Below are 20,350 nucleotides of genomic sequence, written 5' to 3'. Positions count from 1 at the left end.
CGGTGGAGTCGGCAGGCAATAGCTAAGGATGAATCATACAGGTATATATATAGATATATGTGGTTTTTACGTTACTCTGCATAGGAGGAAGAAGAAACGCCGAGAGAGGAAAGTCTGCAGCGTTTGGCTCCCTTCTATTTCCGCTTGTGTACTTAACGCGCGCGCACTCACACACATCCTTCGTTCGAAAGGTGCAAGTTATCAGAACCGATGGTCGATGGTGCAAGAGCGCTGGAGTTTGGCGGCACAGCAGTCACTAAAAACTGTTTCATTGCGACAACAGAAGGTGGGTGTTATTTTTTGGTTGTTGCTTATCCGTGAATGAGACTTGCTTCTCCGCGTTGTTTTCGGTGCATGCACGTTGACGACGTCGATGGCTTGCTTGGACAACAAAAGCAAAGCAAAGCAACCACCACTACCACCACAAGATATATCCGGTCTCCCTCCTCCCCCTCGCAACCGCACGAGAGAGAGAGGAGGGAGGGGAGAAGAGAAGCAGAAGAGGAAGAAAGATGGGCAAACCGGCAACGGAGAAAGCGAAGACGCACAGCCGTGTACGCTCCATGAAAACGTCCTCACAGAGACAACGCGCGAGCAAGGTAAAGAGAACTCAGAATGTCTAGGAAGAAAAGGGGAAAAAAACTCACACAAAACCGCCTCTAACGCCAACAAGAAAAGAAAGCACACCGACCGGCAGATTCGCAAAGAAGGACGACAACTACAACAGCAAAAGTCTCCCACATTTTGATTTCCGGCGAATCTACCTCTCAGGTACCACACACGTTTTGTGTCGGTATGGGTAAAAGAAGGCAATGACTAAGCAAAAGAAGAAAACAATGAGGTGTAAATGGTAGTAGTAGTACGGTGAAAAAGAAATAACTAACGCAGTGTATGTGCGCACGAGGAAGCAAAAAGCTAAAGAGAAAAACCGATTGGGTGCAGCAACGACTGCGTCAAGCCGCTTCATGAGCGACGAGATCACCCGCAGCAAGCAACCACGAGAAGAAGAACAGCAAACCGTGGAAAAGAAATCACCACCAAAGCAGCAAGAGGAAGAAGAAAAAAAAAACGGCATGCATCATTGTGTTTCGTAAGCACAGAGGAAGGGAGGAGAAGGGATCAGCGCACAACAAACACCGTTGAAACTCACATCCCCGGAGTGGGTCCGACTTTCCCTTTTTTAATTTCATTTAGTTCTGGACGGGTGCAATGCCGAAGCGCTGCACATTTGCGCTTCGTTCCGCCGCCGCTCTACCACGCGGCGTGTACGGGTCCACCACGCGAGGAGAGCGAGCGGTGTCGTAATTCACTCCACTCGACCCACGAGCCGGCTCCAGCGGCTCTTGCAGGGGGACATACCGCTGCTGGGAGCTGTTCGTCCCTGCTGTGGCGCGCTGCTGTGCCTGCGACGAGATCGCACTAGGGAGAGAGTACGCAGATGCCTTCCGGGCTGCGGCCGGCTGACGGGCTGGATTGAAGTGCTGCTGCTGCTGCTGCGGTGGCACATTACTTGGGAAGAAGCCAGCACCTCCCCCTACCGAGCTCGCCGCACCGCTCTGCAACGGCTGAGCATTTGGTGTTTTATAGTGCGACGACAGCTTCGCGGTGGGCGCGTGTGGGAGGTGACCGAAGCGGCCGACCACACAGCCCGCGCCGCCCGACTTCCACGCCAGTGGCTGCACGCCGTCCGCCGTCGCGCCGCTGATCGCACCCGTCAGCAGGAACGTATCCATCGGCGACGGTTTGAACACCGTGCGGGGCGGCGCAGCGGTGGGGACGACAGGCTGCACTGGGCACACGCTTCCGGGCTCGAGAAACGGCTCGTGCGTTGCGTCACCGTGAGGATCGACGCTGCGCTCCCGGCCGCGGTCGTCGTCCTCCACCACAAGGGCCGTCTTGGGCCGTGCCTTGGGGAGCAGCGAGCCGTAGAGCAGCCCGGGGTGGACGCGCACGGCAGACCCCGCGCCAGGACTCGTAGAGCGACCCGCGTTGATGTTGCTCGGCACGATGGACGGAGAGGCGGCGCGGCCGGCACGACTGGGCGATGTTGCGGCCGACATCTGCGGCTGCTGCGGCGGTCGGTTCGTGATCCCCGCTCCTGCCGGATAAAGGCCACTGGCTGGGGGATAGCCAAACGGTTGTGGCTGTTGTGCTTGCTGTGCTTGTTGCTGCATCTGCCGGTACTGCCGTCCTGCCGGCGAGTTTGCCGGCACTGCAAGTCCGTTTGGAAGATGCACCAAGCCACTTGGCGCTGATGCTGCCGGTGCCATGGCAGGATCTGCTCCCGTTCTGCGCGGAGTTTGGGCACCGTCGCTGTTGGGGATGTTGCTGTTGCTATTATTGTAAGGGCCTCCGCCCTGCGGCGGTGGCGCGCGTCGGTTGGCGGACTGCAGGCCGCCGATGACCACCGGCGCCCCACGTCCCCTGCCAATAGGGACGGCGCTGCTGTAGAACGGGTACGGCGCCCCGCCCGCTGCGACGTTTGCGCCGTTGCTGTTGAGGACGTTAGGATTGATGAGCCCTCCCCGACCACGTCCGACGCCGCGGGCCCCGCCACGACCACGACCTTGTAGAGGGCTGTTGTTGTTGCTGTACGGAAGATTGCTTCCGCCGGCCGGGTTAGCGCCTGGTCGTCGCTGCGGGGTCGTGCGGTAGGGGCTGTTCGCAGCGTACGCGTTGCCCCGCCCACGCCCGCGCATCGGGGAACGACCACCTCCAGGATAAATATTGTTGGGCATGCCGCGTCCTCGCTCGCTTGGAATGCCCTTGATGGGACTGTAGTAGCTGCCCGCGATGTAGTCATTGATGTCGGAGCTGGTGGCGTAGCTGTACGAGTAGGTGGAGGCGGAGTTCAGCTCCGCACCGTCGTCATCGTAGAACGGCGATGAGGGCTCTTTCCTGCCGCGATCGTGCCGTCCATGCCGCTGCTGCTGCGACGACGTCGGCGACGGGTTCTGCTGACGGTACGCACGGGGGTTCCGGCTGCCGGCCTTCTGGCGTGTGGCCGGACGCCGCGTACGCGGGGTGTGCACGGTGCCGTCGTCGTCCCACCCGTCTCGCTGCGGTCCACGTCCGCCAGACGCGTTCGCTGGCGTCCGGCCTGGGCGTGCGTTAACGTTGTTGCCGCGCTGACTCTGCCGTCGTTGCTGCTGCTGCTGCTGCTGCTGCTGCTGCCGACTCTTCTTGCGCATTGTGGATGAGCGCGGGTTGTGCGTCTGCAGCTGTGGGTTTCCTGGCGTGTCGTCCCCACTCATGCTAGAGTCGCGGTCGTTGCTGCCAAGACCGACGTCGTCATCCATGTAGTCGCTGTTCTCATCGCTGCGCCGATCGTCGCGGTCGTGGTCGCGGCCTTTGCCGTCGCGGCGGTTGCCCGGGCGGAGGGTATTGCTGTTGCCTTTGTTGTTGCTTCTGCTGCTCTTCCCTTTGCCTGTAGGGTGCTGACTCCCAAAGCGGCCACGGCTGCTGCTGTTGCTGGTGGCACTGAACATCTTCTCGGGGGTGGAGTTGCCGCCGCGCCGTCCGCCGCTGCGGTTCACCGCGCTCGGCATGGTGTCGCGGCGCGGGTCACGCAGAGGGTTCAGATGTGAAAAGGCGGTGATGCCGGGGTCGGTGTAAGCGTCACCGTCGCGCTGGCGATTTAACGGGCTCGACCCCGCGGACAGACTGCGCCGCAGTGGATGCTGCTGCTGCTGCTGCTGATTGCGTGCGAAGGGCGCCAACGGGACGAAGTTGTTTCCGTTGTAGGCAGTGATGTGTCGCTGTTGCTGTGTCTGCTGAGGCGGCTGCGACAGCGATCCACGACGGCTGTCCACCATCCCACTCGCGCTGAGCTGCGCGTTAGCCCGCAGTTCGTTATCACCCGAAAGCACGTTGATCGCGCTCGACACACTGCGCCGCCCTGCGTCACTGCCCGCGACGCCGCCCATGTTGCTGGGCGACGCACCGGGCGGCATCACATTGGACCCGCTGCGCACATGGGGAGGAAAGCTGTTTCCATCTACGCCGGCAAACGTCTCGCTTCCGTTCATTCTAGACGGGTTCGATGTGTAATCGCTGGGGTAGCTCCCGTGCTGCTGCTGCTGCTGTTGCTGCGGAAGTAGTGGTTGATGTTGTGAGTTTGGCAGCTGTGATTGCTGCTGCTGCTGCGACGTGGGCGAGAGCGGCGGCTGGGCGTTCGTCGTGGAGTAGTCGCCATTACCGTTGTTGTTCGGGAAGCGACGGTGCTGCTCCCGCTCAATAATGCGCGGCGGCGGCGGGCGTGGCGCCGTCGCGTCGTCCTCGTCCTCCCCCCCGTCCGGCCCGTCGTCGTTGTCTATGAAGTCACCGGCGTAGTCCTCTTCCTCTTCTTCGTCCTCCTCGTAGCTCGACCCGGCCTCTTCGGTCGTCGCGGTGGGGGTGTAGTGGCCGTCGTAGTGCCGGCTGCGGTGGCTGCGGGCGTGGTAGGAGCGACTGGGTGACGGCGGCGCGAGCAGCGGCGGTGGCGGCGGTCCCGCAGGGGAGCCCCCACCAGTACCACGCTGCGACAGCGGAGGCGTTGCCACCGGTGAGTCGGGTGCGGAAGACGGTTGCGGACTCTGCAAGGGGCCGTAGCGCGGACTCGGCAGCAGTGGCGGCCGAAGCGGCTGCGAGGAGGATGCGCCGGAGGGCTGGTGGCTTGTGAGGCCGGGCCGGCTGTCCACCGTGAGCGGCTCTGAGCCGGAGGGGGAGTTGTTGCCGCCTCTTCTAGGTGCGGCACCCGTTTTGCTGAGCGCACCAACGGTGTCGACGCTGTTGATGCGACCCCGACCGCTCCTACGCGGGGACTCGCGGCTGCTACGGCCTCCTCCCCCACCTCCACTGCCACGACGACTGGCTGAGTTGTCGAAGTAGTAGTTGTTGTTCACCGTGATGGGGCTTTGCTCTCGCTGGGGCAGGCCCTGTAGTTGCCCGACCTGCATCCGGGCCAGCTCCTCGGAAGGCAGGGAGCGGAATAAATCGACGCTCGGGTCTTTTGTGGCGGAGCAGAGCTCGGCGAGCTCGCGGTAGTTTCGCAGCAGCTGCAGCTGGCGCGCGATGCGCGACTGCGAGGCGTTTTCCAGCTCCCCCAACTCATCCGTCCTGCCTCGCGAGCCGGAAGGACGGGGAGGGGCGAGGGCCGTCGTCGTCGTCGTGGTAACGCGCGGCGCCCGCTGAGGATCGCCGTTGTTGTTGCCGCCGTGGTAGCGACCGCCACTCGAGGTCCACGGACTGCCGGGCGTTGGCGGTGGCGGCGGTACGTTCCCCTCTGGCACGAGCGGCGCCGTCTCCAGCGCGGCGTAGGTCGGCAGGCGCGTCGCGGCAAAGGGATCGGTGCGCTGTGTCGTGCTGGCGGGGCTGTCAGCGGTGATGTCTAGCGGTAGCTGGCGGCGCGGCTTGAGCCACGAGTCCATTGTGGCGCTGTAGCGTGACTCTGTTTGTGAGTCAATAGCTTCGCGAGGTCGTGCGGGTGCTGCATCGACTGCGTCTGTGGCTGGTCGTCGATACGCACGCAGGGGGTCGTAGTCTCTGTTCGTTGGCGGTAGTGGTGGTGGTGGACGGGCGGCCGGTGAGTGGTCCCCGACGTCACCAGTGGCTGCAGGAGCGTCACTGCCGTAGGGACCGCCTCGATAGGTGGAGGACGATGCGGAGGGCGGGTGGTACGATGAGGGGTAGCGTCCGTAAGACGGTTGATGGCCGAGGGACGACGTCGCGCCTTTTCCGTCGCGGCTCTCTGCGTTGTCAGAGCCTCTTCTCCCACCACTGTACGGGCGGGCATCGGGCCCCTCCTGCGGCGGTGGCGGAGGTGGGTGTCGCTGGCCCGCTCGCGTCGATGCTGTTGACGATTGAGCGAGACTTGCTTGCGCAGAAGGTGATGGAGGCGGTTGTTGCTGCTTCGGCCCATCGAAGGAGCTCAGCTTTCGCATTACGGGAGAAAGGTGGCGAAAATGGTCACCCTCCATGCGTGCCAGCACGGCGTCGACGTCGTCGGCCTCCATCAGTTCCCGCACGAGATCCTCCTCTTGATCCTGGACGTGGTTCCGCCACGCCGAGGACGGTGGACTGGAGGCGAACATGGAGTGCGGCAAGGCGTCAGTTTCTATTCGGAGTGCTAATCTGTGTTTTATTTTCAAATCTATTGCAGATGGTTCGTCGAGCAAGCGAGGCTGAAGAGAGAAATAATATGATACAAGAAGGAGCCGATCAGCAGATCAACGGCACACTTCAAAAACCCACGAAAGATCAGTTTGGAGGGCAAACAAGCGACCCTGTATATATATATATGTATGAAAACAAGAACCAAAACAGAAGAATGGTACTACTGCGTTCGAGGTAAACAACAGCTTCTACGACAAGGCGGCACCTCAACAACAAACAACAGCAGCAAATTATTACCGCACGAAGTTAAGCAACACAATAAGGAGGAAGAGGGAGGAGAGGAGTAATATATATATCAGCAACTACCTCGCGCAAGGTGTATAAGAAAAAGAAGTTTACCAATAACATAAAAATGCAGTGAGGAACCAAAAAAAAGTTCAACATGCGAAACGAAAGAACAGCACAAGACGATGCTTTGAATTGCAGGCAGTCTTCGGAGTTTATCCGCGCAGTACGTGGGGGAGGGAAGGTTTAAGGAACAGACAAAAAAAATCGTTTTCTTTTGGTTTATGTTTTTGCACCTACGTATCGTAGTTCGTGGTGAAAGGCCGACGTGCACGAAGCGCCCCGCTTGGCTTCTCGTCTTTCGCGAACCAAAGAGACAGACGAGACTTTGTGAAGATCGCAAAGAGGAAAGAGAGAGAGACACACACACACAGGTGCGTGTCACAACACGGGAGAGAGAAGAAAGGAGAAAGAGAAGGAAAAATAGTTCCATAGAGTATTGGAAAACGACTCCTGTTAAAGAACACCTCACTCACTCCCCGATTATACGGAACGGCAGAGGAGGAAGTCGCTGTGTGCATTCAACTCTCTTTATTTTTTTTTTTTCTTCTAACGCCGAATGATAACTCCGCCGTTGAGGGGAACAGAGAACGAAAAAGGCGGCGCCAGGGGCAACGTGAGGGTTTGTGTGCACGTCGCGTAGAGTACCCTTCCCCCTTTGTTACTGGGGTTCCGATCTGCCGTCCGCGCTCCTGCCAACGCCTTCTTACATATATGTAGATATGTGTTCTTTCTTTAGAATGAGAGGGTGATCAATAACGCGACTCCGCAGGGAAGGAGAACGCTGCGTGTCTCCTCCCCTCCCTCTCCGTCTATCAATGTATGTGTGCAGTTCTTTCTACGCCCAGTCATCGTCTCTCTCACGTCAGCTGCCGCTCGCGCACGTCTCGTACACACGCTCTCCTTCTTTTAGGAAACCTCACAGACACCGTGCAAGGACCCACGAGGCAAAGGCGCGTAACTCATCGTGAGCCGACGCAGGCATCTTCTTCTTCTCCAGCTCCACCACTACATACAGTACCGAGCGCTGCGCTTTACTGAACGGTAAGAGAACACCACTGGTGCCGCCTCCGCCGCAGGACGGCACTGCCTTTACGAGTATCACCGTGTCCTTCTCCGCTACAACAGAAAACACTGCCTGCGAACGTCGTTGATGCTGCAGCAGGAGTGGTGGCGCTGCACCGTGAGAGGGCAGGGTCGGCCGAACTCCTCGCCCCTGGCGTTGGCTGCACCTTTGTATTTGAGCGGCGAGGTGCACATAACGCGCGGCAGCCTGCACGACCGCCTCCACACAGCGTGGAAAGCATCCGCTGGTACTTTGATTGTTCTTAGTATCCGACGTGTTTGTGGGCATCGTCGCGTAAGGGGGGCAGTCGTCTGTGTCGCCGAGACTGCGACTTCGCTGCGCCGCCGCGTAGGAGGCGATGAACGACGCCTTGCGCTGCTTGTCCATCTTATTCTGTTTGCTTGTCAAGCGCAGCGCTGCGAACGGAGAGGCGCACCGGGAGAAGGGTGAAGACGATGACGTCGCCTTCGACGCAAGCTGAGCCGCTGCCGCTGCTGCAACGTCCAGGAAGTAGAGCACTTTATCGGGCGCCGCAACGGCACCTAGCGGACGCTGCCCGACCCGAATGGCCATCACAGCCGTCTCGAGCTGCGCGGCGAGCGGAGAGAGAAGGTGAACCGGTCGCCGCCACGTGCTGCGCAGCGCCGCCGTCGCCTCCCGCACGAAGCGGACGAAGCCGTCGTCCGCGAAGGTGTCCGTCACAAGAGTCTGCACACCGGTGAAGATGGTCGACAGGGGAGTGCCGAGATAGGGCGTGCGCATCGGTTGCAGCAACAACGCGACGGTCCAACCGGCGGACGAGGTGAAGGCCATCGACACGACACACGGCTGCGCCGCGGTGGCTGCGTGTTCTGTGCGGCGTGATGGTGATGGTGCTGGGCCGGTCCGCGTGGGTTGGCTGACGTACCCACTTGCCGTTGGGCGGGCTGATGAAGCGTTGTGTCCACTCCACCCGACACAGAAGCACTGCGCTGTCACGCTCGCAGGGGTGCTGTCCGACCCCTGATAGGATACGTCCTCTCCTGTGCAGCTCAGTTTCTCCAACTCCTCGAGCAGCACCGATAAGGCAGCCGAGCGCAACTGCGCACCGGAGGCTGTCAGGCTCGTGTAAAGTGGGTGGCCGCGGTACCACAACGACGACGCAGCCAGCACGTATCGATGCTCCGATTTGGTCAGCCCCATGGTCGGCATCACGCCACGCAGCGAAGCGGTGCTCGTGGGGCCTGTGGCAGCTCGCATGAGCTCCTCTACTCGCTGCGCCAGTCGCGGGTGTGTCCGCAACGATGAAACACCCTCGCGGCACAGGCGGTGGAGGGCGGCCACACGAGCTGCATAGCGGTGCGGATGGAAGGCCACTGCTTTGCTAACGTGTGCGATACGCTTCACACGCGCGGCCATGCTCTGCTGTACCAGTTGGGGGTTGCTGGCGAGCCGCGTGTGCAGTGACGCGTAGCACACCATCTCCGCCGTGCTCCCCTTCCGGAATGCACTCGGTGAGAGTGCTGTGCCGGTCAGTGCGGTGCGAACGAGGAAGTCCGTGTAAGCCGCGCCGTCGCCGCCGCCAAGTTGGTGCCAGACACCAAAAGGAAGACAGGCTGCGGCGAGATAACGACCGTCCTCAATGGGGCAGACATAGTAACAACGCTGTCCGCCCGCAAGCTGCACATAGCCACCAAGAGAAGAAAGTAAGCTGCCCGATGAAGATACTGTAAAAGATGAAGACGACAAGCGCCTCGCCAGGGCAGCTCCTCGCTGCAACTCGCTCAGGTAGCTCGCGGCCATGTAGTGCATGCGGATCGTCAGCTCAGTGGATGGCGCCGCGGATGTGGCACTGACAGTAGCGGTGGTGGCGGTCGTTGCAGCAGCTGCAGACGAGGAGGAAGTCAACGAAATCACCGCCCCGTTGACCGCCGTGTGGTGACCCTGCGGACTGGATGCAGCTGCTCCATTGAGGGTGGTAGGAGACGGCACGCTTTCGAAGCGAACGTGCCTTGCGCGCAGCTCTAAAGGCAGCAGTTCAGGCGGCGGCGGAGAGGTCATCGGGACTGCGTCGACAGCGGTGGACAACGTCGATGCGGTGTCGGCGACGGCGGTGGGCAGAACCGGAACTTCTCCGCGGACACGCACGTCTTCCTCCCCAACACCCGTAGGGAACACAAAGAAGGCAATTTCTGTGTTGGACATGATCTATGTGGTGTCTCAATCTAATGGGAAGTGAAAGCTCTTCGTTGATGTTGGTTCTAATATATTTTTTCTCTTTTTTACTTTGCAAATGCTGTGTTGTGGTAGCTGCGTAGGTAGAAAACGGCGCCCTTCTTCAGCGCGCGTTCGCCGTTCTAGTTACTCGTCTATGAGTGCCCGTCGTCTGTGTCGCAGCTGTCTTTACTTACAAGGATGAGGAAGGAGACATCGAGAAGGCGTAGAAGGAGTGAGAGTAAGCACGGTGGAGAGGCGCTGCAATGCGTATCTGGACGGAGTGCTGACAGCAACAACAACAAATGAAAACAACACGCAGCGCTGATAAACGAGAAGTTGAGAGAAGTTCTCAGTCGCTTCCTGCGAGGTTCGCCCACGCAGAGGAAAAATAGAAACCCAAAACGAATGGGACGCATTTAAGCGCGTCTTTTGCCTTCAAATGGAGCGCTGTCTCTCTCGCGCCTTTTTCTCCCCTTTCTGTATTTGTACTGCAAGACGTTACAGCTCATCCTTGTCCTCATCCGATGAAGTGGGCGAGATCTGAACCAGCGGCGAGTTCTCCGGCGAGGTGGAGAGAGGCGCCACACCGTGCACTTGAAACCGTAGATGCGGGTCCTGCGACGGTGCTGCAGACGACGCCACAGAAGAAGCAAAGGTGGTCTCGTCGTGTCGCTTCACTGCGTTGGCTTCCCTCACGTCGTGCCCACCCGGCGTGCCGTAGTCCCGAAGTCGATTGCGCAGCTCTTGCAAACGCTGCTGCTGCTTCCCCCGAACAGCGTCCAGTGACCGATCGGACCACAGCGAGCTCCGCGCATCTCGATGACGAGGTGATAAGGACGATGAGGCGTGGGAGCTGCTCACTAGCTCCTGAAAAGAGCGGTGTTGTGGTTGCGGCGGTTGCGGATGCCACTGGGGCTGCGGGGAGAGGTGGATGGTGGAGGTGCGCGACGGACTCAGTCGCCCCGAAGCAGGGCTTGGTGTGCGGGCCAGCACCCTCTCCGTCTCTCGCACCTTCCGCTGACTCCTCTCCAAGAAAAGTTGCAGCGCAGGACTCGTCACACACACCGCCTTGCCAGCATCGCCGTCGATGTCGCTGTCCACCACCACAACGGAGGTGCGAGACGTCAGCGCAGGAGAGACGTCGTCATTCGGAGCGGTGCGTGCGCCCGAGAGAGCAGCTTTGTTGTCTGTGAATAACTTTTGTCGTGACTGGGCGGTGGTGGACGCGCCGGAGGAGGACGCAGCTGACGACGGTGGATGCACCGGTGGGTCCCTGCGAGGTCGGCGAGAGGCTTCATCATGGCTGCTCTCCTGCGCATGCCGTTGCGTGGGCTCCTCTGACGTTTGGGTCTCGGAGGCGGGCGGTGGTGACGACGGCGACTTCTGCTCCCACTGCAAAGTGGTGGCATTCATGAAGCTGCTGCTGTGTCGTTGCTGCGGTGCGGCATCTCCTGAGCTCCCTACAGCGCTGAAAGACCTCGGTGGCTCAGGATCGATGGAGGGCCTCCACGTTTGAGAAGGCTGAGGAAAGGAGGTCAACGGAGCCGTCTGGCGAGCACTAACCGAACCACCAATTTGCGTGACTGCTGCTGCTGCTGCTGCTGCACGAGGCCGAGTTAAAGCGGAGGGCGAGTCGGTGGAATACAAGTCGAGGGCAGCCATTTTGTGGCCGCTTTTCGTGTCTTGCCTGGCCCACACGTCGACCTGTTGTCGCGCTTCGTGTCTTGGCACCACTTTTGGGCTCTCAACACGAACGCGCAGGTCGCTTCTGCGGCCGTCCACTTCGTCAACGTCACTGCAGAAGTCACCGCGATGGCTCGCTTCACCTTCGACGTCGTCGTCGTGACGGTGCTCTTCTTCGTCGACGGCCGATACGTCGCTTGCGCTCGCCTCCGCCGAGGAGTTTGACGGACGGCAGGCGGCTGCACGAAGGCGACTGCTGTAGGTGGATCGAACCACCAGTTTACGTAGTGGCGTCCCATGAGCCTTTCGCAGCGGTCGAGCAGCGGGTGAGGTCATCCGCGATGGTGCGTGTGATGTCAGGGGTGTTTGCTCTACTTGTACCGGGGACGATGACGGAGAGGCGCGCCGCACGAGGCTGGCGTGTGTCGGCTTCATGTAATGCCTCTGTGGTTGATACCGCTGTCGGGACGCCGTGGGAGAAGACCGACGCGCGGGTGTGCGTGCTGTCCTGCTCGACGTACTTGCGTTCTTTCGTGGTGCCTTGGCGGAGGCAACGGGCGATGTTCTCTCCGCCGCGCCTTCTGCTGCCGCCATCGTCTCCGTTGCGTTGCGAAGACACACATCACAGAGCGCGTGGTGACCGCGGTGGTGGTGGGCGGCGTGCGTCCTCGCAGTCGTGGAGGAGGAGCTGCGAATACTAGAGCGGCGCGAAGACGCGTGAGAGCTCATGGCATCTTTCAGACTTCTTCTCCCTCTCCTTTCCTCCTCCGCCTTGTGCGCTCGTCGTTGAACTGATGTCGGCTGCACAGCAGGCCGGATATTTTCCTCGTTGCTGGCTGGTGCAGGCGGACGCCACGTGGAAATGGGCAAGGGTGAGGGCAGCGCGGAAGAGCTGCCTGCGCTGCCACGGCGCATGCCGGCCCGCGACAGCGACGAGTCGTCACGCGGCGGGGACGGATCTCTGCGCTGCGGCGAGGCGCGACTCGTCGACGCAGGATAGGAAGGATGAGGAGAAGAGTCTAAGAATGGGCGCCGAGACACGAGCGGAGGCGGCGGGGACAGCTGCAGCGACACGGGAGGTGATGCTAGCGGGTATTCATACTGGGTGCTTGGCGCTGGTAGCTGTTGCTGCTGTTGAAGTTGAAGTTGCTGTCGCTCGAGCATGTTAGTCAACGCACCCAGCTCGTACTCGCGTATGCGCTCCTTGTGCCGCTGCGCGTGCAGGGCGGCGTGCAGGGCGAGAGACTCCTTCATGGAGGCTACCATGAACTGCACCTGCTCCGCGATGGTTTCCTCGGGCACACCAGAGCGTATGCAGTTGTCAATGAAATCCAGAATAAGAGACCGGTCCTTCTCGCGCTCCACAAGGCTACCATATCCGACGGTGTAGGGCCGGTCTTCGCTCCGCTGCTGTGGTGCGTGCGCAGCTACAAGAGTGTGCGCCACTGGTTGCCCTTCATCGGCACGATACCCACTCATGCGCGTGTCTTGGGTGGCATCGTCGCGCACAAGGGGTGTGACTCGAGGAAATCGCAGTTTCGAAGACGGGGCACCGCGAGCAACGCTGTTGACGTCGGTTCGTTTTTCGTCTTCTTCGCCGTGGCTCGCGCTGCTGTCTTCTGATTGAGACGGCGCTTCGGCTGCTGATGTGAGTTGGTCGAGCAGTGCGGCCCGGTACGCCGGTGGGTTCAACATGGGAGTCCGGCGGCAGCAGAGTTGGTGAGAGGGTCAACAGCAGCAGCAACAAATAATTCTAACTGTATAATCTAGTATTTTAAATGCAAGAGAATCTAAAGAAACCGAGGAAGTGCAACAGGCATTCTCCTTCGTCTTGAGCCTTTTCCGCGCAGTGTCATACGTACTCCAACAAAACAAAACATATAGGAGTTGTGTATCGGAGGAGTGGCACAGATCGCTGGCCGCAGCGCTTCACACACCTGTACGTGCACGAGGTTCTAACGATGTGGTTATGCGTCAGAGGCAATAGTAATAGGAATAAAAGTAATTAAAAATATGGAGCAGCTCTCTTGACGCAGATGAACGCACTTTCCGGTGTATGTGAAAAAAAGAAAATACAAGAAGGGAAGCAGCGTCTCTCTTTGTCTGCGCTACCCCAAGTAGGAGTACTTTTACGCGACGGGATGGGGGGAGAGGGAAAAGGAGAGGTGCGATGGCGCCGTGTAGTTCCACAATAGTAATAATACAAACAGTAAGGGGTTTCTTCCGTTGCACCCATTCCCCTATGTCACAATGTTACAGCCCCTCATAAGCTGATTCGCAGGCAACAACGAGTGGACAAAGAAAACCAGACGTTAGGTAACGCCTGAACCTGTGACCTTCCTTTTCCTTTTCTTCCTTTGGCACTTGACTTAACCATAACCCACATAGCAGTCAGTACAGAGACACTGAGGAAGCAGGGAAACGACCGGCACGATAAGCACAACTGCCCCGGCGCCGTATCAGCAGCAACAGTTGGCCTCCTTGCTTTTTTCTTTTCTTTTAAATCCACACAGACACCCTTCACGCCAACAGCCCTTTTGAGTACACCGACTCTCGAATCAGCACCGCCTTCCGCATGATGGCCGCCGTGTCGATACGCGGGAGGTGCTCTAAGCAGTACAGCAGCTCCGTCTTTTCCGCCTCAATCAACAACTCCGTCAGGGCAGACAGCGTTGCGAGGCACGCGTAGGGGTGCAGACCCATCGCCTGGTGCTCACTCTTGTCCGCTAAGTAGTAGTCCCACAGCGCACAGACGTCATCGGGGTGCATGCGACTCGCAAAGAAGCTCGTCAACAGACTCGGCACCCACTCCCACGTCGTCACGCCCTCTGCAAGGAAGTGCTCGTACAAGGGGGGCAGCGTGGCTCGAAAGAGCATGAGAAAGTTTGCACAGTGAAGCTGCAGCGCCCGTTCACCGTGCAGGATGTTTCGCTCCCGCGTCAAGACTTGATAGAGCGCGTTGACGGTGAAGAAGGTGTCGCGGGCAGTGCTCGAGATGAGGTCGAGCTGGCGAGCAAAGAGGACGAGCAGCTGGACGTGGTCGATCGAGACCGCGCTGTACATGACTTGCAGGGCGGCGACCGCCGACTCGATCTTCGCTCGCTGCCGCGCATCGTGATTGTACGGCACAGCGTGGCGGAGAGCCGCCAGCGCCTCCTCCCACGCCGCTAAGGTGGCGGAGGGTGTGTGGGACAAGACGGCGGAGGAGCTGCGATAGGTAAAAGGCATGTGTAAAGGGCAGCGGCTGCAATCCGCGTCGTCGCTGCTTAGGCGGGTCTGCAGTGGACCACTGAGGTTTGTCGCCCCAACCGCCGACGCAGTGGAAGAGGTAGAGAAGGCCAAGAGTGTCTTCAGCGCGTTCGTCGCAGCGACCTTGCTGCTCGTACCTCGTCCGCCGCCTATGTCAGCGCCACCTCCCGCGTCACCGCGATCGTCGTCCTCGTCCGCGCCGCCCCAGATGCGCGTGTAGGCGCCCCGCAGCAGCTGGAAGTCTTTGTCCTGCAGCTCCTCCATCGTCATCTCGCTCGACTTGTCGGTGAAGGCGACGCCCAGCAGGTAGCGGTAGACCACGCCGCGGTAGGCAGGCGGGATGCCCATGCGGGCTGCCTCGCGCAGTTTTTCCAAGTTCACGGCCACCTCCGCATCAAGGAGCTCTTCAAAGACCCGATCTTGGCTAGCGACGCCGTAGTCTTCGTCGGCAGTCATCGGGGACTGGATGAAGGGGTCGATGGGTGACTGGGGAACAGTCGAGTAACGCGACGACATCTTCAACCACCGAGCAGGAGAGGGAGGAGGGAGAATACTTCTCGGTTGGTGTTCTACACTGGACGTAATGTAAACATCGAAAGCGAATACATATTGTGTCGGCACACACGAACGACGTGGTGCATGGATTTGAAAAAGAAGAAGAATGGAGAAGAGAAAGACGTACAACCCCGAAAAACCGAAGAAAGAGCCAATGGAGACACAACGCTGTCCCTCAACTTCCCTTCCAATTAAGAAAGTAAATCTCCATGAAGTACACCACGCCACACTACGTGAAGGATGGAAGAAGAAAAAAAAACTCACATAACATCGTATCGATTGCTGATATCTACTGCCTTCGTGGCGACGAGTAAAACCCCTTTGTCGAGTTCCAACATCCCCGCAAATCTTCCTGGTCGGAAACAAACCGACGCAACAGCAGCGCTGCATACATACATACAGGTAGTCTGTGGCAGCTATCACTTTTGACCTCGTTTTTTTTAAATAAGATATATACGCTCTGCTTCGCTCATTTATCAACTATTATTATCATACACAATCGGTGAGAACAAAAAAGACCGCCAAACCGCTTGAGACGACAACGTTGGTGCTCACGCAACACGATGCACCACCACCACAGCTCCTGTGCTCCACACACACACACACACGCAAATACACGGAGAAAACAAAAGGGCTCGGGCCAAAGTGGCATACCGAGAAAGAGCAATGCATCACACCGGCAACTGCGGTTTTCAACCCACAAAGGAGACCTCACGCACTCTGTCGCCAATCCTCCACCACCTCAGAAGAAAAAAGAAAGTCTGCCTCATTCCCTTTTCACGCGCTGCCCAGACGGCTGTTGTACTCGCGACGGAAAGCTGCAGGGGGCAGCTGCCACACGTGTTCCTTCACCGCCACCGTCACCTCCTCGTTGAACAGCTTCTTCGCGTCCGTGACTAACTCCTCCTTCTTGGTGTCGAAGCTGCCGTCGACGTCGCCGAAGTAGTGGTCCGCCATAATTTGCTTCTCCGAGGCGATGGCGATCATCTGGAAGAGGGAGAGAACGATCGCGGCGGAGTAGATGGGCCACAGACGCTCCTGGGCCCATCCCCACGCGGCCTGCGCGGCCCCCAGCGTGGTGTTGAGCATCTTGTGCACGCTGTACTTCTCCATCCACGACGACATTGTTGTTAACGAATAAAACGAATAACCGTTGTGGTAAAGGAGGAGGGAAAGAGAAACAACAAGAATAAAAGATCGTACGAGTGGTATTCTACGATGACGTGCTCAATCACAGATCAACAACAACAACGTACATGCATGTATATGTGTGTGTGAAGAAGAAATAACCTGAGACGCGGGACGGCTGCGGATATGAAACTACGTCAGCTGTGAGCTGCGATCAAAATGATGGCGACAAAAACGGAATAGGGGAGGGGAGGGGGAGAGAGCGTATGATTTGTGGCAAACAGAAATGCGTGCCCGAGAGCTGCAACACATCCAGTGGTTTCAACACACACATACAGCGAATGAGAGGTGCGACACATCACGCTACGGTAAAAGGCGGGTGCGATGCGCACAGCTCAATTGCAGTGCGGTACAACAACAACAACAACATCTTGTCTTCTTTTCGCTTTCCTCAGCACCCAAGTAACCGAACAAAAACACCACCTGAATATCTCGCACCTTTTCCGTCGATCACTTCTACTGCGGCAATCGATGGATCTTTCTATCTATGCAACGAGAAAATGAGGAAGAAACCTGCTTTTAATAGTCGTCATCGTATAAGGACACCACGACGTACTTCGCCACACCGACAATCACGCAGAAGCTACGTGCACGGCTGATGCTCACCCGCAGAGGAACGCCCTCCATGCCCGTTACTTGGCACAGCGCCACCCGAGAAGCCAAGCTCTTCTGTGCGCTGGCAGCATCGTTGCTGGAGGCGACGTCCTCGTTGCTGCTGGTGGCCTCCCCTTCGTCTTCTTCTTCCCTTTCGTCTGCAACAACTACCTCTCCATCGTCCTGCACCACCGCGACGAAGAAAGGGGCGTTGGACTTGACCGCCTTCACGCTTCCCGGTTCGCTTCGCACAAACACGGCGGCGGGTTGGCACACAATCACGTGGCGATCCTTCTCGAGAAAGCCATACCAGCTGCTGCAGAGCGAGTTACTCTTATCCTTTGTGAAATCCGCTTTGAGGTGCTTCTCCATCGATGCGACGCCCACATCGGCTGTGTTCAGCTGCGCGAGTGCACAGGGGGCCGCTGTCGTCTCCGTGGCCGGTATCTGCTGCTCGTCCTGCTCCGTTCCCCTGCAAACGCCGTCGGTGCCGGTATCTGCTGAACGCAGCGCGTAGGAGGAGAGATGCATTGTTTCAATGAAGCCGTTTGGTACGGTGATCGACGAGCACAGCGTGTAGAGCTTCGCTGATTGAGACGTCACACAGGGAGTCGCTGCGGTGCGCTGAAGGATAAAGGCGTTGTTATCGTCGTCGCTGTCGTACGAAGAAGAAAACAAAGCCTCGTCGCCTACCCTGTCAACCCCCTCGTATTCTTCGTGATGCTGCCCTACGTCACTGCCTTCTGAGCTGTCATCGTGGGAAACATCCGTCTCTGAGGCAGCTGCCGAGCCGTCTGGTACACCATCGGATGTTTCCTCCATCACGCAGCACAGCAGCCGCCTGCCTGCGTCAGAAGCAGCGGTTTCTTTCGCGTCGTCGTCGTATGTAATCACGCTGCAGCCCAAGGTGGATGATAAACGTGCTGCCTGTGCTGTAGCGGCGGATAACGCGCGGAAGCCAAAGCGTTCGATTCGCTGCTCAGCGCGGGCGATGAGTTGCTGATAGAGGCGCGCGGCCTTTTCATTTCCACCGGCTTCGGCCTGATCGCCTGCTTCTGCAACGTGCGAGCTACCGTTACCGCTTGCATAAGTGAAATCAGTCCTGTTCGAAGCCGCCGACGTCATGATTTCGATAAGAAAGCTGTACAGTGCCGGCTGCCGTGTCGCGCTCACAGGGACCTCATCGATCAGCACGGGCTGCTGCTGCAGCTGCGGTGGTGGCGGCAGCACCGGCGACGGCGAGGCATCGCGGCGATCCTCCTCGCCGTATGCAGCGGCAGCGATGTTGTTGTCGGTGTTGGTTCCACCACCCATAAAAAAATGCGTGCCGCTCTCCCAGTGGATCGACTGCTGCATCACCCACAACGCCAGATCCCGCGCACACTCACCTTCGTTGGCGGCGCGCCGCAAGAACGCTTCGTACTGACGACGCAGGGCGCCCAGCAGCGAGACAAGACTTGGCGAAGACGTCGCCGTCGCGGGATGTGAGGCCGACGCCTCTTCGTTTGCATCACAGAGGGATGCAGCGGCGGCATCGTCGTCGTTGTCGCCCTCCTCGACGTCACCGCGTGTGTACACGGCGCAGGCCATGGCCGCCTCACAGCAGCGGTAGCACACGTGCGTGACCTCGTAAGAAGCTGTGTGAAACGTCTTTGCCAGCGCCTCCAGGTCCTCCACCAAGGCCGCCCGCATCAGCGTCTGCTTGGCGTACTTGTAGAGAGCGATCGGGTCGGGGTCTGTCAGCTGCGCGACAACCGCGGCCGACAGCAGCGGCGCTGCAGCAGGGAGACCGAGGTGGGCAAGCACCTGTCCCCGGAGCACACGGCTCCACGCATGCACGACCTTCTCGTAGGTCTCCTGTGCGATGCTGGCGTACTCCCGCACGTGACAGATGGCCAGCCATCGAGGCATCGCCAGTGCCGTCAGGCGATCTTGCAGATTTGCTTCCCACATCACGTGGGAGGGCAGCAGCGGCGGCTGCGGCTGCGGCGACAACGGAGTCTTTCCGCCATCGTGCGCATCGAGCGTTGGGGCTGCCGTCGAGCCGCAGACGGTTAAGTAGAGACGATGGTGCTGCCCCACGGCGTGGCGCACAGGATCGACGGCTGTGTCGCCGAAGGAGACCAACGCAGCAACACGTGAGGAGTACGTTTCTTTTTTAGAGGAGCTCCCACTACCTTCGTATCCGCCGTCTTGAACTGCAGCGCCTGGGCCCACCGCACACTGCCGCCACTGAAGATCGAACACCGTCACGTCTTCCCAGGACGACCCACAGCTCACCAAAGGAGAAGGCAGTGCGAGCTGCGTGGCGTAGACTTCGCAAAGGCCGCCCACAACGAAGCGCAGAACACCGTCGCTGCCCAGCACCGTCAGCAGCGAGACGAAGGCTGAAGTCGCACTCGGTTCCTCTGCGCGTAGCCCCGCTCTGTCCGCTTTGCTCGTGTGGCTCGCGTCCAGGTTGAGAGGTGCCGCAGTGCCATCCCCACCGCTTCCTGCGGCTGTTGCCGTACCCGACCCAACGCCCTGCATCGCCTCATCGAACAACGCCGCCGTCACACCCAGGCGCACCGGCAGGCAGCGCGTTTGCACCGCCGTCGCCATGGCTGACAGCTGGGCAGACGACAAGGAAGGCACGGCACACCACGTCATTGCCAGCACTGGGCGGTCAGGAGGGAGGGAGGTGATGACCGACGGGACGGCGGCTGGAAAAGCCGTGGGGGAGGCGGCTGGCGAGAAAGGCGACGCGGCGGCTGCGGCGGGGATGGAGGGTGACGGAGAGGCGCGTGTGCTGGAGGTGGTGAGGACTCTCGCTAAGTTGCCGCCCTCGACGTCAAATACTAAGAGGATGCCGGATGGCAGCGCCACCGTGAAGAGACGACCTGACGGCGACCAGCAACAGCGGTAGTGCTCTGCCTGACGAGTCGCATGTACCGCGCCAACCGAAGTTGCGCCGCCCGTATCGGCCGGTTGGAATGGCGTGAGGGAGAAGGTAAATACGGTGGTGAGAGTGGTGGAGCGGTAGACGGTGACGGCGCTGGAGGTGACGAGGCCAAAGAGGTTAGCGCACGGGCAGGCACTCACGGCCAGGATTCGCTCTGCCGTGGATTTCGAATGCAAAAGCTTCATCGCTAAGGAGAGGAAAAAGAGAAGAGAAACAGCAAAGAGGTGGAACGCGGCGAGATGCACGAAGCAGAACTCATCTGGCGCTGATGCGGAGAGGTAAGAGAGAATCACACCACTTCTAATGTGGAATGAAGCGTGTGTTTTGGGCCTTGAGTGGAAAGAAAAATGAGCGCGAGAGGGCACGAGCGGCGGAGGTGTAGGAAGGAGGAAGCGCACAGGTTCCGTCGAAAGGCGGAGCAGCAAAAGCAGACACAACAA

General features: G+C 59.2%; 6 protein-coding genes across 7 annotated transcripts; all 6 read right to left on the bottom strand.

Annotated features, from left to right (window-relative positions):
• Positions 1-1,190: 1,190 nt before the first annotated feature.
• Positions 1,191-6,071, bottom strand: ABB37_05643 (hypothetical protein; the record flags this gene model as incomplete). The annotated part of the gene is made up of 1 exon (XM_015803746.1): positions 1,191-6,071. One exon carries the CDS (start codon positions 6,069-6,071, stop codon positions 1,191-1,193), a length of 4,881 nt encoding a protein of 1,626 aa, XP_015657571.1.
• A 1,286-nt stretch (positions 6,072-7,357) lies between these two features.
• On the bottom strand, positions 7,358-9,891 carry ABB37_05642 (hypothetical protein; the record flags this gene model as incomplete). Its single annotated transcript, XM_015803745.1, has 1 exon — positions 7,358-9,891. The coding sequence occupies exon 1, from the start codon at positions 9,686-9,688 to the stop codon at positions 7,358-7,360; it is 2,331 nt and encodes a 776-aa protein (XP_015657570.1). The 5' UTR covers positions 9,689-9,891.
• Positions 9,892-10,198: 307 nt separating this feature from the next.
• On the bottom strand, positions 10,199-13,511 carry ABB37_05641 (hypothetical protein; the record flags this gene model as incomplete). Its single annotated transcript, XM_015803744.1, has 1 exon — positions 10,199-13,511. The coding sequence occupies exon 1, from the start codon at positions 13,076-13,078 to the stop codon at positions 10,199-10,201; it is 2,880 nt and encodes a 959-aa protein (XP_015657569.1). The 5' UTR covers positions 13,079-13,511.
• A 392-nt stretch (positions 13,512-13,903) lies between these two features.
• Positions 13,904-15,208, bottom strand: ABB37_05640 (hypothetical protein; the record flags this gene model as incomplete). Its single annotated transcript, XM_015803743.1, has 1 exon — positions 13,904-15,208. The coding sequence occupies exon 1, from the start codon at positions 15,146-15,148 to the stop codon at positions 13,904-13,906; it is 1,245 nt and encodes a 414-aa protein (XP_015657568.1). The 5' UTR covers positions 15,149-15,208.
• Positions 15,209-15,964: 756 nt separating this feature from the next.
• ABB37_05639 (putative mitochondrial hypothetical protein) lies at positions 15,965-16,525 on the bottom strand (the record flags this gene model as incomplete). Its single annotated transcript, XM_015803742.1, has 1 exon — positions 15,965-16,525. Exon 1 carries the CDS (start codon positions 16,310-16,312, stop codon positions 15,965-15,967), a length of 348 nt encoding a protein of 115 aa, XP_015657567.1. The 5' UTR covers positions 16,313-16,525.
• A 369-nt stretch (positions 16,526-16,894) lies between these two features.
• Positions 16,895-20,242, bottom strand: ABB37_05638 (hypothetical protein; the record flags this gene model as incomplete). Of its 2 annotated transcripts, none has more annotated exons than XM_015803740.1 (1): positions 16,895-20,242. In XM_015803740.1, exon 1 carries the CDS (start codon positions 20,093-20,095, stop codon positions 16,895-16,897), a length of 3,201 nt encoding a protein of 1,066 aa, XP_015657565.1. In that variant the 5' UTR covers positions 20,096-20,242. The 2 variants fall into 2 exon arrangements, with proteins under 2 accessions (XP_015657565.1, XP_015657566.1); XM_015803741.1 differs by having other exon boundaries at positions 16,895-20,099.
• Positions 20,243-20,350: the final 108 nt, after the last annotated feature.

The sequence above is a fragment of the Leptomonas pyrrhocoris genome (genome assembly GCF_001293395.1).
Source record: "Leptomonas pyrrhocoris isolate H10 chromosome Unknown, whole genome shotgun sequence".
NCBI classification, from domain to species: domain Eukaryota; phylum Euglenozoa; class Kinetoplastea; order Trypanosomatida; family Trypanosomatidae; genus Leptomonas; species Leptomonas pyrrhocoris.
The sequence above is the reverse complement of the archived record's forward strand: the minus strand, read 5'-3'. Positions and strand labels throughout refer to the sequence as shown.